The 23,906-nt window shown below is 42.9% G+C and overlaps 1 protein-coding gene across 11 annotated transcripts in view; it reads right to left on the bottom strand.

The window, feature by feature from the left end:
• LOC137382536 (membrane-associated phosphatidylinositol transfer protein 2) overlaps nt 1-23,906 on the bottom strand; it is a 512,884-nt gene that overhangs the window by 225,371 nt on the left and 263,607 nt on the right. For 10 of the 11 annotated variants that reach the window (XR_010977216.1, XM_068054553.1, XM_068054552.1 and 7 more), the window contains one exon: nt 10,076-10,241. Coding sequence is in view for 10 of the 11 variants with exons in the window: in XM_068054553.1 (XP_067910654.1) it covers nt 10,076-10,153 (78 nt within the window). In the remaining variant the exon portion in view is untranslated. Of the gene's footprint in view, nt 1-10,075; nt 10,242-10,336; nt 10,525-23,906 lie in introns of those variants that run through there. The other variant, XM_068054555.1, reaches the window with a different exon arrangement.

The raw sequence follows: 23,906 nt of genomic DNA, 5'->3' as shown, positions 1-23,906 counted from the left end.
CAACGTACAAAACAGTTAACACCACAAATAGGTCCAGACTCCAAGAAAGGGAAATCATGATTGAGAACCCATGGCACCAAGGCTTACAACAATGGGCGGCACAGTGGCGCAGTGGTTAGCACCGCAGCCTCACAGTTCCAGCGACCTGGGTTCAATTCTGGGTACTACCTGTGTGGAGTTTGCACGTTCTCCCTGTGTCTGCGTGGGTTTCCTCCGGGTGCTCCGGTTTCCTCCCACATGCCAAAGACTTGCAGGTTGATAGGTAAATTGGCCATTAGAAATTGCCCCTAGTATAGGTAGGTGGTAGGGAAAATATAGGGACAGGTGGGGATGTGGTAGGAATATGGAATTAGTGTAGGATTAGTATAAATGGGTGGTTGATGGTGGGCCGAAGGACCTGTTTCAGTGCTGTATCACAAAACTAAACTAACAAGGAGGAGTCATGGGATTTAATTATTAGTATTCACTTATGACGTCATTACTTGTGAATCATCAGGTCAGCCCACGTGCAAGATACCAATCATATCCCACTGCTCATCACTTAACTTTTGCTTCCATAATTCAGCAGCATTTACAAATACTGGAGAACTGAGTGCAGCTCAGGCAATGCAATCAATGGCTTCCATTAGCAAACAGGGAACTAACTGGCTGATGCAGTGGCAGTCATTGGGACCTGGCTTCAAATCTAACCCAGAAGGAGCAGATGAAATTCTCCAGTGTCTGCTGTATGGATCCCACATAAAATTAAGTTTGTAAAGTCTCAAACGCGTCTTTAATGGGGAAAGAATACAAATAGCCCATAATCTGCTACTACTTGACACTCAATCAAAGAGGTCACAGAACAGCTGAAGAAGGAAAAATATAAATGTGATTGTGATAGTGCTCTACTAAAGTTGGGAGCAGAGCACAACAGACCTCACTTGGCATTTGATCACCCATTACCTGACCTGGGAGCGTTTGATGCTGACATTGGTCGTCCAAAATGGAAAGTATTCCATTTAGGAGTAAAGAAGTCTTGCTGCAATTGTATAGAGCCTTGGAGAGACCGCCCTGGAGTATTGTGTACAGTTTTGGTCTCAGCTAAGGAAGAATATACTTGCTATAGAGGGAGTGCAACGGATGTTCATCAGACTGATCCCTGGGATGACGGGATTGTCTTATGAGGATTGAAGAAACTGGGTCTGTATTCTCTACAGTTTCGAAGATTGACAGGTGATCTCGATGAAACTGAAAAATTTCTTACAGGGTGTGACAGGATGGATGTAGATAGGAGGGTTCCTCTGGCTGGTGAGTCTAGAACCAGGGCTCGGGGTCATGCTTTCGGTTGCTGGCCATTTCAACACATCCCCCTGCTCTCATGCTCACATCTCTGTCCTGGGATTGCTGCAGTGTTCCAGTGAACATCAATGCAAGCTCGAGGAACAGCATCTCATTTACCAATTAGGCACACTACAGCCTGCCGGACTGCATATTGAGTTCAATAATTTCAGAGCATGACAGGCCCCCCATTTTACTTTTATTCTTAGTTATTTTTTTTTTGTGTTTATTTTATTTTAGTTTGTTCAGTTTTGTTTCTACTGTGCCTACCCACTTTTTTTTCATGTTTGTGCTTGTGGCTGTTCAGTTTTCAGTCCATTAACACCCTATCTGTACTAATACTTTGTCTTTCAGCACACCATTAACATATTGTTTGCCTTTGCTCCATGACATTCTGGTCAGTTATTCTCTGTGACCTATCAACACCTTCTCTTTTGTTATCTCTTGCCCCACCCCCACTTTACTTGCTTAAAACCTTTTACATTTCTTATATCTGCCAGTTCTGAAGAAGGGTCACTGACCTGAAACGTTAACTCTGCTTCTCTCTCCACAGGTGCTGCCAGACCTGCTGAGTATTTCCAGTGTTTCTTGTTTTTATTTCAGATTTCCAGCATCTGCAGTATTTTGCTTTTATTTTGATGAAAACAAAGGGTTCTTAGTCATAGGGTCACTACAGCACTGAAAGAGGCCATTCGGCTTATCGAGTCGATGCCGGCTATCCATAGAGCAATCCAGTCAGTTCCACTCCCCCGCTCTACACTGTAGCCCTGCAAGTTTATTTCCCTCAAGTGCCCATCCAATTTCCTTTTCAAATCATTCATTGTCACTGCTTCCACCATCGTTCGAGGCAGTGAATTCCAGGTCATTACCACCCACTGCGTAAAACATTTCTTCCTCACATTCTCCCTGCATCTCTCGCCCAAAACCTTCAATCTTTATTCGTTAGTTCTTGTACCATCTGTTAATGGGACCAGCTTTTCTTTGTCTATCTTATCTGAACCTACCATAATCTTGTACACCTATCAAATCTTTCCTCAATCTCCTTTGCTCCAAGGAGAACAACCCCAGCATCTCCAACCTAACCTTGTAGCTAACATCCCTCATCCCTGTAACTATTTTGGTAAATCTCCTCTGCACCTTCTCAACGTTCTTCACATCCTTCCTAAAGTGTGGTGACCAGAACTGGACACCATACTCTAGTGAGAATGGTTGCAGACCTGAAACGTTAACTCTGTTTCTCTCTCCACAGATGCTGCCAGACCAGCTGAGTATTTTCGGCACGACTCAATACCTCTATTTATGAAGCCTAAGGTCCCAAGTGCTTTGCTAATTACTCTCTCAACATATCCTGCCACCTTCAAAGATCGATGCACATGAACCCCCAGGTCCCTCTGTTCCTGCATACTCTTTAGAACTGTGCCATTAAGTATATATTGCCTCATCCAATCCCTTCTGCCAAAGCACATGAACCTCACACTTGTCTGTATTAAATTCCATCTGCCATCTCTCTGCCCATTCTGCTAGCCTACCTGCATCCTTTTGCAGTCGATTGGTATCATCCTCACTGCCTGCCACTCCTCCAAGTTTGGTATCATGGGCAAATTTTGAAATTTTACTCTGTATTCCAATTGCAAGTCATTGATATATAGCAAAAAAGGCAGTGGTCCTAACACTGACTCTTGAGGAACACCACGGTCTACCATCCTCCAGTCTGAAAAACAACCATTTATTACGACTCAGTTTTCTGTCCTTAAGCCAATTTTTTATCCAATTGGACACTGACCTGCCTATTCGATGAACCTCAATTTTGTTCATCAGCCTGTTATGTGGTACTTTGTCAAACACTTTCTTAAAATCCATATAGACAATGTCCATTGTTTTCCCTTCATCAACCTTCTTTGTTACTTCATCAAAAAATTCAATTACATCAGTCAAACATGATCTGTCTTTTACAAATCTGTGCTAGCTCTCCTTAATTAACTCAAATCTCTCCAAGTGCCTGGTGAGTTTTTTTCCCTGATTATTGTTTCCAAACCTTTACCCACCACTGATGTTAAACAAAAATAAAAGCAAAATATTGCAGGTGCTGGAAATACTCAGCAGGTCAGGCAGCATCTGTAGAGAGAGAAACAGAGTTAACGTTTCAGGTCTGTGATCTTTCATCAAATTGAAACGTTAACTGATGTTAAACTGATCGGCTTGTAGGTACTAGGAATGTCCTTACACCCTTTCTTGAATAAGTGTGTCACAATTGCCACTTTCCAATCCTCTGGTACCTCCACTGTATCGAGGGAAGATTACGGCAAGCCCTTCCGCTATCTCTATCCCCACTTCCTTTAGCAACCTGGGGTGCAAGCCATCCAGATCAGGCAACTTATCCACTCTCAGCATAGCCAGCCTTCCCATCAATTTCACCCCATTCATTACCTCTACCATCTCTGATTCTACCGATATTTAGTCAGCATCCTCTTCCTTAGTAGACACCAATACAAATTACTCATTGTCTTCTCGTCTTGCCCTGCACATCTATACATATATCATCCACTTTGCCCACATTAGGACCCATCTGCTGTTCACTACCCGTTTACTATTTACATGCTGGTAGAAGATTTTTGGGTTCCCTCTTATGTTAACTGCCATTTTATTCTCATATTCTCTCTTTGCCAGTCATATTTTCCTCTTCACTTCGACTTATTGTATGCAGCCTGCTCCTCATTTGAAGAACTCAGCTGACATGAATCATACACCCTCTTTTTTTGTTTCATCACATTCTCTATCTTCCTCATCATGCAAGGAGCGCTGGCTTTGGTTTACCTATCTTTCCCTCTTGTTGGAATGTACCTAGCCTGCACCTGATACATCTCCTCCTAAAAGATGTTCCATTACAGTTTTTCAGTCTTTGGTTCCATTTTACCTTGGCTAGATCCCCTCTCATCCCATTGAAGTTAGCCCTCTTCCAATTTAGAAGTTCTACTTTAAATTGTTCCTTGCTCTTCTCCATCACTAATCTAAACCTTATGATACGATAATCACTCTTACCCAAGTGTTGTCCCATTGACACTTAGTCCACTTGGCCCACCTCATTCCCCAGCACCAGATCCAGCAATGCCTCCTTCCTAGTTGGACCAAGAACATACTGGTCAAGGAAATTCTCCTGAACACAATTAAGAAACACTTCTCCCTCTTTTCCCTTTACTCTAACATTATCCTAATCGATATTTGGGTAATTAAAGTCCCCCAATATAACCACTCTATAGTTCTTGCACATCTCTGTGCATTCCCTGCAGATTTGCACTGAGCCATACAAGGACATATTAGAACAGATGATCAAATGCTTGGTCAAAGAGGTAGATCTTAAGGAGTGTCTTGAAGGAGGAGAGAGAGAGGAGAGGACTAGGAAGGGAATTCCAGAAATTAGGGCCGCTGCGGCTAAAGACACGGCCACCAAAGATGGAACGATGAAAATTGGGGATGCACAAGAGGCCATAATTGGAGGATTTCAGAGTTCTTGAATGGTTGTAGGGCTGGAGGAAGTTAAAGATAGGGGGCTGAATTTTCACCCCATATGGGAGCGAGTACAGAGGCAGAGACAGACAGGCGCAAAAATTTGTCCCGCTGGAAGCGGGTTGGTTTCCTGGCACCATCCTGATCACAGGCTATTTTCCCGGAGGTGGGATGGGGTTCAGAAGGGATACCCACCTGCAAGCAGCAGGTAGCTAATTAAGGGGAGTTCTTTTTTATTCTTTGGCCTCCTTGTCTCGAGAGACAATGGGTAAGCGCCTGGAGGTGGTCAGTGGTTTGAGAAGCAGCGCTTGGAGTGGCTATAAAGGGCAATTCTAGAGTGACAGACTCTTCCACAGGTGCTGCAGATAAAATTGGTTGTCGGGGCTGTTACACAGTTGGCACTCCCCTTGCGTTTCTGTCTTTTTTCCTGCCAACTGCTTAGACTCTTTGACTCGCCACTCTTTAGCTCTGCCTTTATGGCTGTCCGCCAGCTCTGGCGATCACTTGCAACTGACTCCCACGACTTGTGATCAATGTCACAGGACTTCATGTCGCGTTTGCAGACGTCTTTAAAGCGGAGACATGGACGGCCGGTGGGTCTGACACCAGTGACGAGCTTGCTGTACAATGTGACCTTGGGGATCCTGCCATCTTCCATGCGGCTCACATGGCCAAGCCATCTCAAGCGCCGCTGGCTCAATAGGGCGTATATGCTGGGGATGTTGACTGTCACGAGGACTTCTGTGTTGGAGATACGGTCCTGCCACCTGATGCCAAGGATTCTCCGGAGGCAGCGAAGATGGAATGAATTGAGACGTCACTCTTGGCTGACATACGTTGTCCAGGCCTCGCTGCCGTAGAGCAAGGTACTGAGGACACAGGCTTGATACACTCGGACTTTTGTGTTCTGTGTCAGTGCGCCATTTTCCCACACTCTCTTGGCCAGTCTGGACATAGAAGCGGACGCCTTTCCCATGCGCTTGTTGATTTCTGCATCGAGAGACAGGATACTGGTGATAGTTGAGCCTAGGTAGGTGAACTCTTGAACCACTTCCAGAGCATGGTCGCCGATATTGATGGATGGAGCATTTCTGACGTCCTGTCCCATGATGTTCGTTTTCTTGAGGCTGATGGTTAGGCCAAATTCGTTGCAGGCAGCTGCAATCCTGTCGATGAGTTTCTGCAGACACTCTTCTGTGTGGGATGTTACTGCAGCATCGTCAGCAAAGAGGAGTTCCCTCATGAGGACTTTCCGTACTTTGGTCTTCGCTCTTAGACGGGCAAGGTTGAACAACCTGCCACCTGATCTTGTGTGGAGGAAAATTCCTTCTTCTGAAGACTTGAACGCATGTGAGAGCAGCAGGGAGAAGATGATCCCAAACAGTGTAGGTGCGAGAACACAGTCCTGTTTCATGCCACTCAGGATAGGAAAGGGGTCTGATGAGGCACCGCTATGCTGAATTGTGCCTTTCATTGTCATGGAATGAGGTGATGATACTTAGTAGCTTTGGTGGACATCCGATCTTTGCTAGTAGTTTGAAGAGACCACGTCTGCTGACGAGGTCAAAGGCTTTGGTGAGATCTATGAAAGCAACGTAGAGGGGCATCTGTTGTTCGCAGCATTTCTCCTGTAGCTGGTGAAGGGAGAACAGCATGTCAATGGTGGATCTCTCTGCTCGAAAGCCACACTGTGCCTCAGGGTAGACACGCTCAGCCAGCTTCTGGAGCCTGTTTAAAACGACTCCCTGCCCACTATGCTGAGCAGGGAGATTCCACGGTAGTTGTTGCAGTCACCGTGGTCACCTTTGTTCTTATAGAGGGTAATGATATTGGCATCGCGTATGTCCTGTGGTACTGCTCTCTCATCCCAGCACAGGCAAAGCAGTTCATGGAGTGCTGAGAGTATAGCAGGCTTGGCACTCTTGATTATTTCAGGGGTAATGCCATCCTTCGAGGCCTTTCCACTGTTAATAGCCTATTAAGACCTATTGTCAGAGGCAGACCTGCGGGCCCCCCGAGGCCTGCTGCTTTGAGGCCCTCCCTGCCTGCCTGCCTGGGCACAGGCTGCTCTACGGAGGCATTTCCTGTCCGCAGAAGTGGCCTGGCTGCAGAGGCCATTTAATAATTCAAAACTTTTAAAAGTTGGAGAGAGAACCCCTCAAGATGGAAGCGCCCTCTCTCTCTCTTACTTGAACTGGAGTCTGCTGCTCCTTCTGATCTGGAGGGCCTCCTATTGGCCCTGCAACTTCAAGAACCCACTGCCGATTTTAATTGGACAGCAAACCCACCCTCTTGCCACTAATTGGCCAATTCGGGAGATGACTACTTCTCACACAGTGCAGGGTCATGACCCCCATTTGACCCCAATGTCAGGGTTCTGACCCAAAACCCAAAATCCTGCCCATGGAATGGAAAGGCTATAGTGGTACTTGAGGACAAGGATGAGAATTTTAAAATTGATGTAGGTCAGCAAACATGGATTGTGAACGTGATTTGGTGTGAGTTCGGATATAAAGCAGAATTATCGCATATAAGGTTGGAGGCCAGCCAGGAAAGCATTGGAAAAGGAACATTGAAGGTATGGGGGTGACTTGGAGAAGAGGATTAGGCTAAGTGGGATATTAAAGGGTGAGGGGAGCAGCAGGACAGTGGAACTATACAGGGTGATATTAAAGGACATGGGGAGTGAGCAGGACAGTGAGGTTAATGTGTTCATGTGGTGAAAAACTAAGCACAGACCTGATGGGTCCAATGGTCTATTTCAGTAAATGATGTGGAGGAAGGGGCCATGAATGGAACCAAAAGGTATACCAAAGGTGACCATGTAAGTAGGGGAGAAGTCTTTATAGGCTATACATTAATGATTTAGACATGAATATAGGAGGTATCATCAGCAAGTTCACAGATGACATGAAGATTGGTGGTGTAAATAGTGAAGAGGAAAGCCTTAGATTACAGGACGATATAGATGGGCTGGTAAGATGGGCAGAGCAGTGGCAAATGGAATTTAATCCTGAGAAGTGTGAGGTGATGCATTTTGGGAGGACTAACAAGGCAAGGGAATATACAATGGTTGGTAGGACTCTAGGAAGTAGAGAGGGTCAGAGGGACCTTGGTGTACTTGTCCATAGATCACTGAAGGCAGCATCACAGGTAGGTAAGGTGGTTAGGAAGGCATATGGGATACTTGCCTTTATTAGCCGAGGCATAGAATATAAGAGCAGGGAGGTTATGATGGAGCTGTATAAAATGCTAGTTAGGCCACAGCTGGAGTACCGTGTACTGTAAAAAAAATAGTTCTGGTCACCACACTATAGGAAGGATGTGATTGCATTGGAGAGGGTGCAGAGGAGATTCACCAGGATGCTGCCTGGGCTGGAGTATTTCAGCTATGAAGAGAGACTGGATAGGCTAGGATTGTTTTCTTTAGAGCAGAGGAGGCTGAGGGGGGACATGATTGAGGTATTCAAATTATGAGGGGCATTGAAAGGATAGATAGGAAGAAACTTTTTCCCTTAGTGGAGGGGTCAATAACCAGGGGGCATAGATTTAAGGTAAGGGGCAGGAGGTTTAGGAGGGATTTGAAGAAAAATTTTTCACCCAGACGGTGGAACGCACTGCCTGAAGGGGTGGTAGTAGCAGGAACCCTCACAACATTTAAGAAGTATTTAGATGAGCACTTGAAATGCCATAGCTTACAAGGCAATGGGCCAAGTGCTGGAAAATGGGATTAGAATAGATAGGAGCTTGGCCAGCACAGACACGATGGGCTGAAGGGCCTGTTTCTGTGCTGTATAACTCTATGACTGTATATACTGCCTCATTTCCACAAATATGAATAGAACAAGGAGAGAGCACTGCCGCGGGGAGTTTGGCAGAGGATGGAACAGTCTAAAGGTACAGAAACATAGAAACATGGAAAATAGGAGCAGGAGTAGGCCATTCGGCCTTTCGAAGCTGCTCCGCCATTCATTATGATCATGGCTGATCATCCAACTCAGTAACCTGTTCCTGCTTTCACCCAATACCCTTTGATCCCTTTAGACCCAAGAGCTATATCTAACTCCTTCTTGAAAACATACAATGTTTTGGCCTATCAAAGGTTGAGGAAAATGAGGAAAGAGGACCTCATCAAGTTATTTGAGGTTTGGAGCAGTGCAGTCTCTGTGCTACGTTTAACAACAGCCCACTATGAAAGAACCACCTTAAGATTTTTCCTCCCCAGCTCTGGCGAAAAGCCTGACCTTAGCCCAACACCTGGCTAGCCTCAAATCCGAAAGTCTTCACAGCAAAGGCTCTAGCTACCACCCCCAGCTTTGGATTCCAATGCAACCTTGCTGCACAAAGTTACGTTAATACGGAGCACTATTCCATTTTATAGAGCAGATGCTGAGCTATGCATCATTCCTGAAGGGCTAATTCGGAGATTGGAAAGCCATATGGTATAATTATATCTGACATTTGAGATGCTGCATTAACTGTTGTACTTTGATAATGTTCAATGAGAACATGGCAAAGAATAAGCTTGATGCACACAAGATATCAGAATATACAGTGTCCAGATTTATTGGATTTTAAGCAAATGAAAGTCAAACATGGAAAAGCTGTCACCAGGATATTAAATATCAAGAATGCCGTCAAAAAATTTTTAAAAATTGCCAATTAAAAAAAAAAAATAGATTATGTAAATCTTGCAATGTCATCCAAATGCAGAATACATAAAATAATTTACACTGGAAGAAACAATCTTCATGGCTTTGGTAACATAAGGTGTATAAATGGGATCTTACTCATAGCCCTATGCAAATGTTTGTCCTTTAATCAGCAAGAGCAATCTAGAGCGGAACAACACCTTCACCGACTATCGGACTACTTCAGAATATTTTTAAAGAATGTCTGCTTTTATAGTCAGCTTAATTATCATTTCTGGTTCAAAGGTTCAGATATTTTACAAAGCTTACGTTCAGAGAATTCTTTCACAACATGCATATACAATACAGATCATACCTCAATGGTCGCAAAGAAAAATCTGTGTACAGGACAAAACTAGCACTATGATACATCAGGGGATAAGGAACACTGTTCTCATAAATGCAATGCTGGTAAACATTTACCTTGCTGCACTGACCCCAATCAATTCTCTGTCACCAGAAGTATCGAACGTTTCCCAATCAAAAAATATGAACCAGTTAAATTATCATTGGTCTTGCCTAATTCTAAGCCAGTTACAATCTCTGACTGATGTGGATCATACCTGAATCATGTAGAGTTGTGCAATACGATACTCCTCAACACTCATAGGAAGAGGGATGTGGTATTCCTTTATAAGCATTTTGTCTTATGGAAAGTCCTTTCACAGTTTAAAAAATAATCCAGGGACTGCCGGTCAACCCTCAGAGCTTGTGATTCATTAAGCACACCTGAAAAAAGAAGGAAGGGACATCATGTTAAACATTATTTCAAGTAAATATTTATAATATTCTTAACTCAATAGGTTGCATTACAACCCACCCACCTTAATTGCCTTCGTAATCCATTGGCTAGATTCTCAAAGCAGGGCTCGACGCCCACCCCTTTCACTCCATTTGTTTAATCCCTGGCATTAGTCCTTGGTTTAATAGAGCTAATCATTGTATTTTATATAACTGCTATTGCTGAAAACTAAGCAGCGTTTGGCTGTCGTTGCTTTCGTGTGATTCCTCTTGAAATCTTCCACCTTGCAAAATCTGTTTTTCAACACTGCCAAAGTGGATACATCTTTTGGGCTCATTGGTTATTCTGAAGTCTTAAAGGGCAGCTTGTGCAAATTACAGGCTGGTTGAATATTATTTACTATGATGTGCTTTAGTTGGAAATCATTAGTCCTGAGGGGAAATATTTAACAGTAGCAGTAGGATAATGCATCAAAGACAGGAAAAGAGAAGTACTTTGGCTTCATGATGGCACAGCATTATCTATTCTGCTAGCTTCCAAGGAAAATAAAAACAACCCATAATATATTACTAAAATAACTAAAATCTTTACAATTTAAAGGTAATTGCCAAAATTATCAAAATTGTCTATAATTCACATATTTTGGTTGAATTTATAAGAAATTAGATGCCACAAAATGTATCCCCCTTAGCTTCAATCATGGTTGTAAAAACCTTTCATGCTCCTCTGGGTACAGTACAGTTTTATTACTTTATCCATTCTACTTCACGATCCCAGTTAGCAGCTAAATGGATGAGTAAAAACGACCTTAGGTGATTCATTCCGAGATGTTTACTTTTTGTCCAGTGATGAAACCCTTAGCATCTGCTCAGGAAATCCACAAGGGACCGCCACAATAAAGCTTATTTTTGAGATACACAATCTCTTGCTCTATCAATCAACGGTTGATTGGCTTCACTGCTGTATTTGAAGATGTCACTGAACACTCATCACTCCCTTTGCTTTCAACAGTAAGTGCCTGTGATTTAAACTCCAAACCCACTGAACATCTGGCCAACATCAGCCATGGTGTTGCATTTAGTGAGTTTAAAATCTAGGGGTCTTTTCGAAGTATATTATTTTTTAAAAAACAGAAAATCCTCTGATTTCACACTGTCAAAAAGTTTTTCTTTTAAAATTTGCATACTTATAACTGCTCCATAAATGAATGATGGTACATTTAGAGAAACTGTGTAATTTAATTGATTATTCAATGGCAGCTGCAATGTTAGAATCTACAAAAAGCACATCTCTCAACATCGACAGATACACACACGGCCGTCTGCTGTTGAGGGGGAATATGGTTAAATATTGCAGCAAATGTGATTACAACTGGGGAGCAATGTGATTACTCAGGATTTTGGTGGGTCTTTCAGTATGGAAATTCCTTCAAAAGTGAGAACATCCCAGAAATCTGAAAACAAGGCTTAAAGGGACTCACTGCTGCTGCACAATGTGTGTGCAAAACAACAGTCATAATTGTGGCCATCTAAAGATATAAAAACTTGCTATTAAAATTGCAGTTGCTCTAAAAGTCAGTGCCATTGAACCATAAATAATGGCACTGCACTGTCACCACACATAAAGTACAGACTATAGGTGCAAACAATGCAGTCACAAACACAAATTATTGCCTTTGTGTTATGAAGCAGTGACCTCACACACCATTCATCATTATTACAACTTCAACTAGTATAGTACCCAGGACTATAACTCCTACTAGTATAACTAAAACTACATTTACCTAGAACTACAAGCAGAACTCAAACCAGAACGACTACAGCTAGAAACCACCAAAACAAGTACTCTGCAGCTTACATTTGTACAGTATCTTGAACATAAGAAAAGGTCCCAAGCGCTTCACAGGAGTAAGGAAGAAACTGCTGTCAAGCCAAAGAAAGGAGATGACAGAAGACATTGTAGTGTTGGAAAGAGATGTTCTTGAGGAGCCAAGGACAGAATCTGTTTGGTTAGAGTTGAGAAGCAAAAAGGGGATGATCACATTACTGAAGGTATTCTATAGGCCTCCAAATATTGAGAAAGATAGAGGAGCAAATCTGCAGGGAAATCACAGAGATGTGCAAGAACTATAGAGTGGTGATATTGGGGGACTTTAATTACCCAAATATCGATTGGGAACATGTTAGAGTAAAGGGAAAGGAGGGTGTGAATTTCTAAAATGTGTTCAGGAGAACCTCCTTGATCAGTATGTTCTCAGTCCAACTAGAAAAGAGGCATTGCTGGATTTGATGCTGGGAAATGAGGTGGACCAAGTGTCTGTGGGGGGCACTTGGGTCAGAGTAATCATCATATCATAAAGTTTAAACTTGTAATGTAGAAAAGCAAGGAACGATTTAAGGTAGAATGTCTAGATTGGAAGAGGGCTAATTTCAACGTGATGGAAAGGGATCGAGCCAGGATAAAATGGAATCAAAGACTGATAGTAAAAACTAACAAAACAATAGGTTATATTTAAGGAAGAGATGCTTCAGGTACATTCCAGCAAGAGCAAAAGTTCAGGGAACCAGAAATAGGGCTTCTTGGATGACGATTATGATGAAACAAAAAAAAAGAGGGTGTATGATGCATGTCGGGTGAATGCTTCAAGCAAGAACCAGGCCAAATACAATAAGTTGAGAGGGGAGGTGAAGAGGAAAGTAAGACTGGCAAAGGGAGAATGTGAGAATAGCATAGCAGTCAACATAAAAGGGAACCCAAAAATCTTCTACCAGCATGTAAATAGGAAGCAGTGAAGTGGGGCTATTAGGGACTTAGAGGCGCAAGGCAAGGCTAGAATATTTAATATCAGTGTTTACTAAGGAAGAAGAATCTGACAAAATATTGGTAAAAGCAGAGAGAGTAGAGGCAATGGATAGGGTAAAAATTGAGAGGGAGAAGGTACTAGAAAAGCTGGCTATGCTTAGGGTAGATAAGTCGTCTGGCCCAGATGGCTTGCATCCCAGGTTGCTAAAGGAATTGGGGGTGGAGATAGTGGGATGGCTTGCCATAATCTTCCAATCTTCGCTAGATATGGGGGAGGTGCCAGAGGACAATGGCAAATGTGACACCCTTATTCAAGAAAGGGTGTAAGGACAGTCCTAGCAACAACAGGCCAGTTAGTTTAACATCAATGGTGGGTAAAGTTTTAGAAACAATAATCAGGGGGAAAAAAATCAACAGACACTTGGAGAAGTTTGAGTGAATTAAGATTAGCCTGCACAGATTTGTAGAAGGTAGATCATGCTTGACTAATCTAATTGTATTTTTTGATGAAGTAACAGAGAAGGTTGATGAAGCGAATCTGGTGGATGTTGTCTTTATGAATTTTAAGAAAGCATTTGATAAAGTACCACATAAAAGGCTGGTTAACAAAATTGATGCTCATGGAGTAGGAGGGTCAGTGTCCAACTGGATAAAAAATTGGCTTAAGGACAGAAAACAGCAAGTTATGGTAAATGGTTGTTTTTCAAACTGGAGGATGGTAGACAGTGGTGTTCCTCAAGATCAGTGCTGAGACCACTGCTTTTATTTGCTATATATAAATGACTTGGATAGTGGAATACAGAGTTGAATTTCAAAATTTGCCAATGATACCAAGCTTAGAGGAGTGGCAAACAGTGAGGATGATACCAGTGAGGGCGGCACAGTGGCGCAGTGGTTAGCACTGCAGCCTCACAGCTCCAGGGACCCGGGTTCGATTCTGGGTACTGCCTGTGTGGAGTTTGCAAGTTCTCCCTGTGTCTGCGTGGGTTTTCTCCGGGTGCTCCGGTTTCCTCCCACAAGCCAAAAGACTTGCAGGTTGGTAGGTAAATTGGCCGTTATAAATTGTCACTAGTCTAGGTAGGTGGTAGGGAAATATAGGGACTGGTGGGGATGTTTGGTAGGAATATGGGATTAGTGTAGGATTAGTATAAATGGGTGGTTGATGGTCGGCACAGACTCGGTGGGCCGAAGGGCCTGTTTCAGTGCTGTATCTCTAATCTAATCTAATCAATCAACTGCAACAGGACATAGATAGCAGAATGGGCAGAGAGATGGCAGATGGAATTTAATACAGACAAGTGTGAGGTGATGCATATTGGTAGAAGGGATAGAGTGAGGCAATATATACTTAATGGCACAGTTCTAAAGAGTATGTAAGGACAGAGGGACCTGGAGGTTCAGGTGCATTGATCTTTGAAGGTGGCAGGACATATTGAAAGAGTGGTTAGCAAAGCATATGAGATCTTGAGCTTCATAAATAGAGGCAGTGAGTACAAAGACAGTAAAGTTATGTTGAACCTTTATAAAGCTCTGGTTAGGCCATAACTAACGCATTGTGTCCAGTTCTGGTCACCACTCTTTAGAAAGGATGTGAGGGTCCTTGAGAGGACGCAGTGGAGATTTACCAGAATGCTTCCAGGGATCGGGAGTTTTAGTTACAGGGTTAGGTTGGAAAAGCTGGAGTTGTTCTCCTTGGAACAAAGGATATTGAGGGGAGATTTGATAGAGGTGTACAAGATTATGATAGGTTTAGATAAGTTAGACAAGGAAAAGCTAGTTCCCATTAACTGATAGAGCAAAGGCTTGGGGACAGAGATTGAAGGTTTTGGGCAAGAGATGCAGGGGAATGTGAGAAATAATTTTTTTTACGCAGTGAGTGGTAATGACCTGGAACTCACTGCCCACGAGGGTGGTGGAAGCAGAGACGATGAACGATTTCAAAAGGAAACTAGATGGACACTAGAAGGGCTACGGGAATCGAGCCGGGGATTGGGACTAACTGGATTGCTCCGTGGGGAGCCGGTATGGACACAATGGGCCGAACGGCCTCCTTCTGCGTCTATTCCCACAATAGATTGGGCACTGTGGCAGCTTGCTGTGGCCATACTCTATTTAGCGTATAGGTCAGATAAGCTTCCAATACCATTAAATATTAATCTAAGTCATATTGCACCCATGGTCAGCTCACGTAAAAACTGTTCACATTGATCCTGTGAGACAAGATGCACTTGACTGGTTACGACATTCTGTTGTAAAACAAATCACTCACATACCCACTTCAAGCCAGATCCCAAGATCAGTTTAGTCAGCCATCTGCTTGCATCAGAGTTTCACACAGCGTACCCTTAGTATTCATTTCGATGAATCTTCAACACAAAATTACTCGTGACTTTTTCACAAATTGATTTAAAATAATCTCCTGTGTATGGTCATATAGCAACAATCTCACACATCTACTTTCAATTTGTGCCCAACATTACTTTGGTTGCCATTTTGAAATTCTCCAAAGCAACCATTTTGCTAATATAACTTCAGTCATTTCGAACAACAGAATATCCCAGCACAGAAACAGGCCATTTGACCCATCACCGTTCAAACAAATGTGCCATGTAGTCTAATCTTATTTCCTTGTTCACTCCCCATACCTTTCTCATATCCCACCTAGTTTAATTTCACTCTCCTGCTCTCTCTTTGTACACTTTAATATCTCTCTTTCTTAAGCAACTAATTTCCTTTTACAGTAAGGTATGGACTCTGGTTCAATAATAGCTTACGGCACAGAATTCCACATTCTAACCACCCTCTGGGTACAAAAAAGAATTCCAACCTCCCAATTGTATTTTTATCATCATCTTAAAATTTGTGGCCCCTCATTAGCATCTCACTTGCCTTTGCAAACAAGCTATCACTATTTACCTCATCATAATCCTTCATAATCTTGACCATCCCCAATAAAAATTTAACATTCGCATCTCTAGTGAAAAAAACCCTCATTATCTTTTTAACTGCAATGCTTTAATTCTGGTAACATCCTCATGACGACGACTCCATCCCTCTCCCTGACTACTGTCTGAGACTGAACCAGATTGTTTGCAACCATGGTGTCAATACTAGATACTTGGGGCAGCACTAAAGGTAACATTTATCTGATTCATTTAGTTTCTTGATTGGTCATTTCTTCCTCCTGCACCATGTACCTCCTCCAGCTGAAGATGGGTAGGAAACTGCCACTAGATCTCTGCCAATGCTTTTTAACAGTCAGCCACAGACACAAACCTAGGTGATTGGCCTCCAATTTGCTCTTCCTGTTTAGACTCAGTAATTTGCAAAAATAGTGGAGATCAGTGGCCCACATTTTCCCAGTCTTTGGTACATGGTTGAGCTGTGTCATGTTGCTTCTACTCCACACCCATTTTAGAAAGTGATGGAGTCCCCTGTCAAGTCACTGGATGAGTTTCAGTTATTGTAGGTCATCTGATGGGATAAGAGCCCAACACTTGATGCTCATATTCTATTGGAAGTAATATTGTAATGCATCATAATAAAAGCATGACAAAGTGAAATTATGGCCACATTATGTACTTAGCTTACATGGTATTTGTTTTGTGTGGTTAGTCAAGAACCTCCAGTCAACATAACATTTAAAAGTTTATTCAGTCAAAGAAATGTATTCGCAACAAAATGCATCTCAACTTCAAATTTGAATGTTAAACTTCCAAAACTCCATGCTCCTGTAAAGGACTTTGATTTTGCTTCTGAGATGGTGCGGAAAGGTGTGAATTAGTCAGACCTAGGATTCATGTTTTTCAGGGCTTCCTGCTTCATAGCTCACGTGACAGCTGCAAAAGCTGAATAATAAGATGGTTACTGAAGCTCCATCATCTAGACGCAATTAACACAACTTGAATCCAAGTTAGCTTGGCCAAAGTTTAGATCCCTTGTGTGTTAAGAATTAATTCTCTAGAAACAAGGCAGTGGACAAATGGTTCATTGTGTTGAAAGAGGCACTGAATTAATACCTTACATAAACAAGCAAGGTACTAAATTGAACTGCATCGATTCAGTTCATGAACGGTTCAACATAATATGCACCAAATCCTCTGTGAAATGCTTCAAGTCCCTGCATTCTGGCATTCTCCTCTCGAGTCAGAAGCCTTGATCCAGGACTTGAGCACAAAAACTAATCTGTCACTAGTGTAGTACTGAGAGCTGCATAATCAGAGTTAATCAAGTCTTGCACAAGACTTTAAACCAAGGTTCTGTCTGCTTGTTCATGTCATGTTAAAGATAACATGGTACTAATTGAAGCACAGCAGAGTTCTCCTAGTATCTTGGGCAACATTCTAATATTCATTATAAGTCCACCGACTCCCAAAACTACCTTGAGTACACTTTTTAACATCCTGCTTCCTGTAAGAACTCCATTCCATTCTCCCAGTTTCTCCATCTCCGACGCACCTGTTCTGATGACATAAACTTCCACAGCAGCGCTTCTGACATGTCTTCCTTTTTCCTCAACCAATGATTTCCCCTCCCCACCACTGTGGTTGACAGGGCCCTCAACTGTGTCTGATCCATTTCCCGCACTTCTGCCCTCACCCCTTCCCCTCCCTCCCAGAATCACGACAGGGTTCCCCTTCCCCTCAATTTCCACCCCACCAGCCTACACATCCAAAGGATCATCCTCCACCATTTCCGCCACCTCCAGCATGATGCCACTACCAAATGCATCTTCCCCTCCCCTCCCCTATCAGCATTCCGAAGGGACCGTTCCCTCTACGACATCCTGGTCCACTCCTCCATTACCCCCGACACCATGTCCCCTTCCCACAGCACCTTCCCATGCAATCGTCCTTTTACCTCCTCTCTCCTCAGTATCCAAAGCCCCAAACACTCCTTTCAGGTGAAGCAGCGATTTACTTGTACCTCCTTCAATTTAGGATACTGTATTTGCTGCTCACAATGCGGTTTCCTCTACATTGGGTAGACCAAACGCAGATTGGGTGATCGCTTTGTGGAACACCTCCACTCAGTCCGCAAGCATGACCCCAAGCTTCCGGTTGCTTTCCATTTCAATTCACCCCCCCTGCTCTCATGCCCGCATTTCTGTCCTTGACCTGCTGCAGTGTTCCAGTGAACATCAACACAAGCTTGAGAATCAGCACCTCATTTTCCGATTAGGCACTCTACAGCCTTCCAGACTGAACATTGAGTTCAATAATTTCAGAGCATGACTGGCCCGTTTTTATTATTATTATATTTTGTTTTAGCTTTTTTTTAACCATGTGCCTGCCTTAAACTTGGTTTTTCATGTTTGTGCTTTTGTACAGAGCTGCTCATTATTCTGCCATTAACACTCTCCTGGCACTAATGCTTTGTCTTTCACCACACCATTAGCACACTCCCTTTGTCTTTGCCCTATGACCTCCTTGTCATTTAATCTCTCCTGCCCTCTGTCCTATCACACACCTTCCCTTTTGTTCTCTTCCCTCCCACTACTCCCGCTTCACTTGCTTAAAACCTGTTACATTTCGAACCTTTGCCAGTTCTGATGAAAGGTCACAGACCTGAAACGTTATCTCTGCTTCTCTCTCCACAGATGCTGCCAGACCTGATGAGCATTTCCAGCACTTTGTTTTCATCTTAGCAAAAAGCAGATCAATTGACCATTCATCCCACTGCTGTCTGTGGGATCTTGCTATATGTAAATTGGCTGCCATGTTTGTCTAAATAACAACAGAGACTGCACATCAAAAGCAATTCTTTAGTTGTGAAGCACTTTAGGACATCATGAGGACATGAAAGGCTCCATGTGAATATGAGTTCTCTTGTTCTTTAAATCCTCCTGTCACCTTATACCTCTGAACTTCAAATCCACCCTCAAAACTTCTCCTTCAGCCACTCCTACATTTACCTCTAACACCTACACCGTGCCCATTCTCTTGCTGGCCCTCCCTTTTCCCCACTGAAATGCCTCGAGATACCTTGCTATATTAAATGTGCTATAAAAATGCTTGATATTGCTGCTGGAATTGGTACAGCAATGAGGAATATTACTATCAGGCGCTTTCTGCACCTTCGAACCTACCCGGCAGCAACATCCAGAATCCACAGCAGACACAGTGGGAATTTTTTGTAAGCCAGGAATTAATGTGACAACCAGACTTTATATTTTCTACATTCCGGTGTAATCCTATTAAGGGAAAAACCTGACAGCCTAGGAAAGCTAATAGAATGTTATTGGTTATTGCAAGGGAATTGAATACAAAAGTAGGGAGGTTATGAATCAGTTATACAGGGCATTGGTGAGACCACATAGAACATAGAACAGTACATCACAGTACAGGCCCTTCGGCCCACGATGTTGTGCCGAACCTTTAACCTACTCTAAGATCAAACTAACTACCTACCCTTCATTCTACTATCGTCCATGTACCTATCCAAGAGTCGCTTAAATGCTCCTAATATATCTGCTTCTACTACCACCGCTGGCAGCGTATTCCACGCACCCACCACTCTCTGTGTAAAGAACCTACCTCTGACATCTCCCCGAAACCTTCCTCCAATCACCTTAAAATTATGCCCCCTGGTGATAGCCCTTTCCACCCTGGAGTACTCTGGAGTACTGTGTACAGTATTGGTCTCATTTAACAAAGGATGTAAATGCATTGGAAACAGTTCAGAGAAGGCTTACTAGACTAATACCTGGAATGGTCGGGTTGCCTTACGAAGAAAGGTTGGACAGAGTCGGCTTGTATTCGCTGGAGTTTAGAAGCTAAGAGGCGACTTGATTGAAATATATACGATCCTGAGGGGTCTTGACTGGGTAGATGTGGAAAGGATGTTTCCTCTTGTGGGAGAATCTAGAACTAGGGGTCAATGTTTAAAAGTAAGGGGTTGCCCATTTAAGACAGAGATGAGAAGAATTTTTTTCTCTCAGAGGGTTGAGAGTCTTTGGAATTCTCTTCCTCAAAAGGCAGTGGAAGCAGAGTCTTTGAATTATTTTAAAGCAGAGGTAGATAAATTCCTAATAAGCCAGGGAGTGAAAGGATATCGGGGGTTAGTCAGGAATGTGGAGTTGAGATTATAAACAGATCAGCCATGATCTTATTGAATGGCAGAGCAGGCTCGAGGGGCTGAGTGGCCTTGTCCTGCTCCTAATTCGTATGTTTGTCTGTATATTTACTTTACCCTGCTGTGCTGGTCACAATCCATTTCTCCTCTCACCTCAGCAACCAATCTTTGAACTGACAATTTTTTTTCAAGTATTCTCTTAATACAACACCTGAATTCTGTCAAAGATGAAACAGAGATTGATGATGACATATATCTGGTTCAATATTATTCCAGAAAATTATCATTTGCTCTGACACCACAGTCAACATCAGTGCTGGCAGAGAGCTGCATTTAGAAAAATATTCACTCAATGTGAAGCAGTTACCGGAAAAGGCCAATCAAATGGTGGTAAGCATCTCAAAGGCATTTTATCATTTTAACCTTTCATCACTCACTCATAAGGCATTTAGAATACTGGGCAGAGTTTTGAGCACTCAATCTTCAAAAAGGAACTGACACATCTGAAAGAGTTCAGGGAAGGGCAACAATCACGACGTAGAGCTGGAAACCCTTGGTTGAGAGCGGAGAACTTTTTAATCGGTCAGTGTGGTAGTGTTGACAGTTATTTTACTTGACTGGTAACCAGAAACCTAGACTGCTAATCTAAAGAATGGAAGTTCAAATCCTACATGGAATTTTGAGAATTTGAGGTTTTTTTCAACTCCTTCAAAGATCTGGTACAGGCACAATGGGCTGAATGGCCTCCTTCTGTGATGTATCACTCTATAATTCTAATTCATCTGGAGTGAAGATGTGCAGGGTAAGTGTGCCCCATTTTCTGGATGCATGAATAATGTAGATATTTAACTTCAACAGAACTGAATGACAGAAGTACAGAGATTAATAAAATAAAAGTAAAATACTGCTGATGCTGGAAATCTTAAACAAAAACACAAAGTGCTGGAAATACTCAACAGATCTGGGAACATCTGTGAAGAGAAAAGCAGAGTTAACATTTCAGGTCTGTGACCTGTCATCAGAACGGTTCTGATGTACAGTTTTGGTCTCCTTACTTAAGGAGGGATATACTTGCATTGGAAGCAGTTCAGAGAAGGTTCACTGGGTTGATTCCATGGATGAAGGGGTTGTCTTATGAAGAAAGGTTGAGCAGTTTGAATCTATACTCATTGCAGTTTAGAAGAACGAGAGGTGATCTCATTGTAACATAAGATTCTGACAGGGGTTGACAGAGTAGATGCTGAAAGAATGTTTCCCTTTGTGGGGGAATCTAGAACCAGGGGCACAGTTTCAAAATAAGGGGTCTCCCATTTAAGACAGAGATGAGAAGGAATTTCTTCTCTCGGAGGGTCATTAATCTTTGGAATTCTCTTCCCCAGAGAGCAGTGGAGGGGGAGGCTGGGTCATTGAATATATTCAAGGCTGTCTCAGACAGATTTTTCATCTACAAAGGAAGATGTGAAAGAAAGTGGAGTTAAGGTCACAATCAGATCAGCAAGGATCTGCAACATGTCCATACACGGACACCAGTGTCCATGGTAAAAAAAATCTGAGGTCTATGGTTTCCATCCGGCTCGCCAATCTGCTTACTGACAGTGGCTCAGCTTTGATTGACAGTTCTCTTATTAAAGTGTACGTCAGGCAGAGGCGCGACCTGCATCTGGCAGATGGCAGTTGCCTGTTTGTGATTGGTCACTGCCTGTGACTGACAGTGGGTTGTCTGGGCAGGATGAGAGGAGATTGGCAGTTCACGGCGCAGGCACACTGGGATTGGCTGCCCCTGCTGTTTTCACGCGGTTCAGGGAGTTAGCGGGAATGGCTGCTATGGGGGAGAGGGAGAGAGAGGCTGAGGGGAGAGCAAAATGTGGGCCATCACACAGTCAGAGATGCAGTGCGGAGGGAGCATACTGAGAGTCAGGCAGCCCTCTAAACAAGCATTGGCCCAGGGAGCAGAGGGGGAGGGAGAGAGGGATGGACACAGAGGGTGGGGGAGAGAGGGATAGACACAGAAAGGGGGAGCAGGAGATGGACACAGAGAGGGGGAGAATGAGAGATCATGATCACTCCTGACAGATGTACATCTATCTGAATTCTGCACATCGCTATATCAAGTGTGCGGGCAGACATTGACTACTTGTTTAAGCAAAAATAAATGCCAGCTATCTCACTAAATGGAGAGAAATGTGTTTTAAATTGGACTGTGGTTTGATGGCATTATGTTGGCTATACATTTTATATACAGATTAATTGCCCCCCATGTCTGTGGCTGTCAATAATTGTGTCAAATGTCCATGGTGCAACAGATTGGTGCCTATCCCTGCACATCAGCCATGGTCTTATTAAATGGCAGAGCAGGCTCGAGGGACCGAATGGCCTACTCCTGCTCCAATTTCTGATGTTCTTATACTAGCAGGAGTCGCAGTCTTAAGGAAAGAAAGAAACAGGTTTTTAAAAAAAGCAGGATTTACAGTTATAAAAGTATTCATAGACCACAGAGTCCATGGTTTGTGGAAGGAATGGTTTAAGAGGATGAAAACGCTTTCTTGTTCCATACCTTTTATGTTTTATATTCTTAACCCAACTAATTCAGATGTGTGAAACCTATAGCATCTCTTCCTGATGTTCTTTAGCGAGTTTTTCCTTGCAGTGCAAGAAAGTTTCAGTGCATTTCTTGTACTGAACTTCAATCACAAAGTGGGTCAATCAACCTTCTGCTAGAGGTCGGCATCACAACACTTTCTGAACAGATCCATGGCACTTTTACAGCTGCCGTCACACTTTGAGCAGTAGCTTTTGGCACTTGTGATATTTTAATCACTGGTGATATTTTATGGAATATTTTTAATAAGGAGGTCAATAAAGCAACAGTAAGTAAAGATCGAAATAAATTATACATTCAGCTAAACAGAAAAACTACAAATCAAAATACAACAATAGACCACTAATTTTCCTTTTTGATCCCAAGAACAGTACATAAATATTACAGAATATATTTTTATCCATCCCCTGTAATGTGAGGGCCTTTAATCTTTAATGACTTTGCCACTTAGTTTGGAGCCAGCATGGGTGGTGAAACAAGAAATCATAATGGGTTTCACAGAATCACAGAATTGTTACAGCGCAAAAGGAGGCCATTCGGCCCATCGTGTCCACACCGGCTCTCCGAACAGCAATTCACTAAGTGCCATTCCCCTGCCTTCTCCTTGTAACCCTGCACATTCTTTCTTTCCATATAACAGTCAAATTCCTTTTTGAATGCTTCAGTTGAACCTGCCTCCACTATACTCTCAGGCAGCGCAATTCAGACTTTCATCACTCGCTGCATGAAAAAGTTTTTCTTCATGTCACTTTTGCTTCTCTTACCGATTACTTTAAATCAATGCCCTCTCGTTCTCGATCCTTTCACTAGTTGGAACAATTTCACCCTATTAGGAAGGCTAATGGTATGTTAGCCATTATCGCAAGAGGATTTGAGTACAGGAGTAGTGAAGTCTTGCTTCAACTGTACAGAACCTTGGTTAGACTGCACTTGGACTACCATGTGCAGTTTTGTCCCCTTACTTTAGGAAGGATATAATTGCTATAGAGAAAATGCAACGAAGATTCACCAGATTGTTCCCAGGATGGCGAGACTGTCCTATGAAGAGAGATTGGGGAAACTGGGCCTGTATTCTCCAGAGTTTTGAAGAATGAGAGGTGATCTCATTGAAACCTACAAAATACTTAAAGGGATAGACAGGGTAGATGCAGCTAAGATCCTTCCCCTGGTTGGGGAG

This window comes from Heterodontus francisci, chromosome 23 (assembly GCF_036365525.1).
Source record: "Heterodontus francisci isolate sHetFra1 chromosome 23, sHetFra1.hap1, whole genome shotgun sequence".
Lineage (NCBI taxonomy): Eukaryota > Metazoa > Chordata > Chondrichthyes > Heterodontiformes > Heterodontidae > Heterodontus > Heterodontus francisci.
The sequence above is the reverse complement of the archived record's forward strand: the minus strand, read 5'-3'. Positions and strand labels throughout refer to the sequence as shown.